Source organism: Perca flavescens, chromosome 20 (genome assembly GCF_004354835.1).
Source record: "Perca flavescens isolate YP-PL-M2 chromosome 20, PFLA_1.0, whole genome shotgun sequence".
Classification (NCBI taxonomy): Eukaryota; Metazoa; Chordata; class Actinopteri; order Perciformes; family Percidae; genus Perca; species Perca flavescens.
In genome coordinates, this window is record NC_041350.1 from 1,977,734 (window position 1) to 1,982,733 (window position 5,000).

The following is a 5,000-nucleotide window of genomic DNA, read 5'->3' on the forward strand; positions in this document are numbered from 1 at the left end:
GACACACACACACAGACACACAGCGGAGACAGAAACACACAGACACACACACACAGACACACACAGACACACAGCGGCGCCAGACACCCACAGACACACACACACAGAAACACACAGCGGAGACAGAAACACACAGACACACACACACACACAGAGGAACACACACACACACACACACACACACAGACACACACAGCGGAGACAGAAACACACAGACACACACAGACACACAGCGGCGCCAGACACACACAGACACACACACACACAGACACACACAGACACACAGCGGCGCCAGACACACACAGACACACACACACAGAAACACACAGCGGAGACAGAAACACACAGACACACACACACACACACAGACAGAAACACACAGACACACACAGAGAAACACACACAGAGAAACAGACACACACAGACACACACAGAGAAACACACACAGAGAAACAGACACACACAGACACACACACAGACACACACAGAGAAACATACACAGACACACACAGAGAAACATACACACACACAGAAACACACTGACACACACACAGACACACACACACAGAGAAACATACACAGACACACAGATACAGACACACACACAGAAACACACTGACACACACACAGACACACACACAGACACACACAGAGAAACATACACAGACACACAGAGATACAGACACACACACAGAAACACACTGACACACACAGACACACACACACAGAGAAACACAGAACACAGAAACACACAGAAACATGGGAATGGGAACATCTCTAGTTAAAATGCGTATGAACCGTGTGTGTGTGTGTGTGTGTGTGTGTGTGTGTGTGTGTGTGTGGCCTGAAGCCTCCCGTGTGTGTTCCCGTGTGGACAGTGAGCTGGATCGGATATCCAAACTCTTCCACTTCCTGGCCTGCGCCCTCCCAAGTTTCTACAGGACAACCGTCTGGTGGACCTGCCTGTTCGCAGCCGCGTTCCCCTGGACAGCAAGTCCAACATGAGCAAGCTGCTGTACACGGGCCGGGCTCCAAACTCTTCCACTTCCTGGGCGTCTTCCTGGCCAAGTGCATCCAGGACAACCGTCTGGTGGACCTGCCGGTGTCGCAGGAGACCTACTTCAAGGCAGCTGCATGGGCGACAAGTCAAGTTCAACATGATCCGCCTGCCAAACCGCCCGCCTGGTACCACGGGATCCTCACCGCGGACGACTTCCAGCTCGTCAACCCGCACAGGTGAGACTTGAGTCCCTTCCTGCTGCTGTCGGAGCTGCAGTCAGAAACGCACACAGAGAAACCAGGAGACACACACAGAGAAACACAGAGACACAGACAAACACTGAGTTCATCATGGATCCACACACAAACCGCCACACAGAGACACACAGAGACACACAGAAACACAGAGACACACACACAGAGAAACACAGAGACACACACAGAGAGAAACACAGAGACACACACAGAGAAACACAGAGACACACAGAGACACACACAGAGAAACACAGAGACACACACAGAGAAACACAGAGACACACACAGAGAAACACAGAGACACACACAGAGAAACACACAGAGAAACACAGAGACACACACAGAGACACACACAGAGACACACACAGAGAAACACAGAGACACACACAGAGACACACAGAGACACACACAGAGAAACACAGAGACACACACAGAGAAACACAGAGACACACACAGAGAAACACAGAGACACACACAGAGACACACACAGAGAAACACACAGACACACACACAGAAACACAGAGACACACACACAGACACACACACACACACACACACAGACACACACAGACACACACAGAGAAACACAGAGACACACACAGAGACACACAGAGACACACACAGAGAAACACAGAGACACACAGAGAAACACAGAGACACACAGAGAAACACAGAGACACACAGAGAAACACACAGACACACACAGAGAAACACAGAGACACACACAGAGAAACACAGAGAAACACAGAGACACACACACAGAGAAACACAGAGACACACAGACACACACAGACACACACACACACACACACACACACAGACACACACACACAGACACACACAGAGACACACAGAGAAACACACACAGAGAAACACACACACACACACACACAGACACACAGAGAAACACACACAGAGAAACACACACAAACACACACAGAGAAACACACCGAGAAACACAGAGAAACACACAGACACACACACACACACACACAGACACACACACAGACACACACACAAACACACAGACAGACACACAGACACACAGAAACACACAGACACACACACACACAGAGAAACACAGACACACACAGAAAACACACACACACACAGAGAAACACAGACACACACAGAGAAACACACACACACACACACACACAGACAGAAACACACAGACACAGAAACACACAGACACACAGAGAAACACACAGAGAAACACACAGACACAACACACACACAGAGAAACACAGACACACACAGAGAAACACACACACACACACAAACACAGACACACACACAGAGACACACAGACACACACAGACACACACAGACACACACACACACACACAGACACACACACACACACAGACACACACACACACACACACAGACACACACACACACAGACACACACACACACACACACACAGACAGACACACACAGACACACACACAGACACACACAGAGAAACACACACAGAGAAACACACACAAACACACACAGAGAAACACACCGAGAAACACAGAGAAACACACAGACACGACACACACACAGAGAAACACACAGACACACACACAGAAACACAGACAGACACACAGACACAGAGAAACACACAGACACGACACACACAGAGAAACACAGACACACACAGAGAAACACACACACACACACAAACACAGACACACACACAGAGACACACACACACAGACACACACAGACAGAAACACACAGACACAGAAACACACAGACACAGAGAAACACACAGAGAAACACACAGAGAAACACACAGACACACAAAGAGAAACACAGACACACAAAGAGAAACACAGACACACACACAGAAACACACAGACACACACAGAGAAACACAGACACACACACAGAGAAACACAGACACACACACAGAGAAACACAGACACACACACAGAGAAACACAGACACACACAGAGAAACACACAGACACACACACACACACACACACACAGACACACACAAACACACACACACACACACACACACACACACACACACACACACAGAGAAACACAGACACACAGAGAAACACACAGAGAAACACAGACACACACACACAGAGAAACACACAGACACAAACAGACACACACACAGAGAAACCCAAAGACACAAACAGACACACACACAGACACAGCGGAGCACCAGAAACACACAGACGCACACACAGACACACACACACACACACACACACACACACACACACAGACACACACACACACACACACACAGACACACACACAGAGAAACACACAGACACAAACAGACACACACACAGACACACACAGTGACACAGCAGAGCGCCAGAAACACACAGACGCACACACACACACACACACACACACACACACACACACACACACACACACACACACACACACACACACACACACACACACAGAAACACACACAGAGAAACACACAGACACACACGCAGACAGACACACAGTCTGTCTGTGTGGGTGTGTTAGTATTAATTCATTGTGTGTGTGTGTGTGTGTGTGTGTGTGTGTGTGTGTGAGACTACCTGCATGTCTTCACACATTCACTCGTTGAAGAAATGGCGGAGACGCCAAATACAGTTTTGTAGCTTGATATTTTGAAATGAAGCTTCCTAATAATAACATATTTGAAACGGGAAAAGTTAAAAACCTTGAAAGTTGTGTGTTTATAACTCCCTCTACTGTTACACACCCCCTCCTCTCCTCCTCCTCCTCCTCCTCCTCCTCCTCCTCTCTTGTTGGTGCAGGGCGAGTTTCCTGAAGGAAGTGAAGGATCTGTCGGTGAAGAGGAGGCAGATTCTGTCCAGTAAGAGTTTATCTGAAGATGAGAAGAACACCAGACTGCAGGACCTGATGCTGAGGAACCCGCTGGGCTCTGGACCACCTCTCAGCATCGATGACCTCGGGTAAAACGCACTCTACAACCAGGGCTGGGTATCGTTCAGAATCTTTCCATCCGGTGCCAATTTCGATACAGATTCCTAACGATACCTTTTTCGATGCCATATGTTTTAAAATCCATTTCAACATCCACAAAAATACATTAAACACAACGTTTTTATTTTCCACCTTAATTGTGAATCACAACAGTTATCAAAATTAAAAAATTCTGGCAAGGCAGCTTTATTTGTATAGCACATTTCAGCAACAGGGCAATTCAAAGTGCTTTACATAAAACATTAAAGAGCAGTTAGAAGACAATTAAAAACAATTTAAAAACCTTAATAACCAAATTTAAAAACATTAAAAGACAAGAATAAAATTGATAGTGCAGTATAAGAATAAAAGTTACAGTGCAGTATAAGAAATTAAAGAATAATAAAATAGATTATTTAAAGAAAAGCAACATCAAAAAGATAGGTCTTTAGCTTAGATTTAAAAGAACTGAGAGTTGCAGCGGACCTGCAGGTTTCTGGGAGTTTGTTCCAGATATGTGGAGCACAAAAACTGAACGCTGCTTCCCCCTGTTTAGTTCTTACTCTGGGGACAACAAGTAGACCTGTCCCAGACCACCTGAGAGGTCTGGGTGGGTCATAGTGTAGTAGACCTGTCCCAGACCACCTGAGAGGTGTGGGGGGGTCATAGTGTAAAGGGACCATTCACACACAGGAATGATCAGAGAGAGCAACATCAGTCACCACAACCTTGGAAATGTTCAGACCCTTGGAGATAATCAAGTCCAGAGTGTGCCCCTTATTGTGCGCGGGCTGTGT

General features: G+C 46.9%; 1 protein-coding gene across 1 annotated transcript in view; it reads left to right on the plus strand.

Annotated features, from left to right (window-relative positions):
• The window catches only part of hectd1 (HECT domain containing 1), a 96,673-nt gene that overhangs the window by 84,156 nt on the left and 7,517 nt on the right, over positions 1-5,000 (plus strand). The window contains 2 exon segments of the mRNA XM_028566291.1: positions 942-1,236; positions 4,035-4,193. Of these exon segments, the coding sequence (XP_028422092.1) occupies positions 942-1,236; positions 4,035-4,193 (454 nt within the window).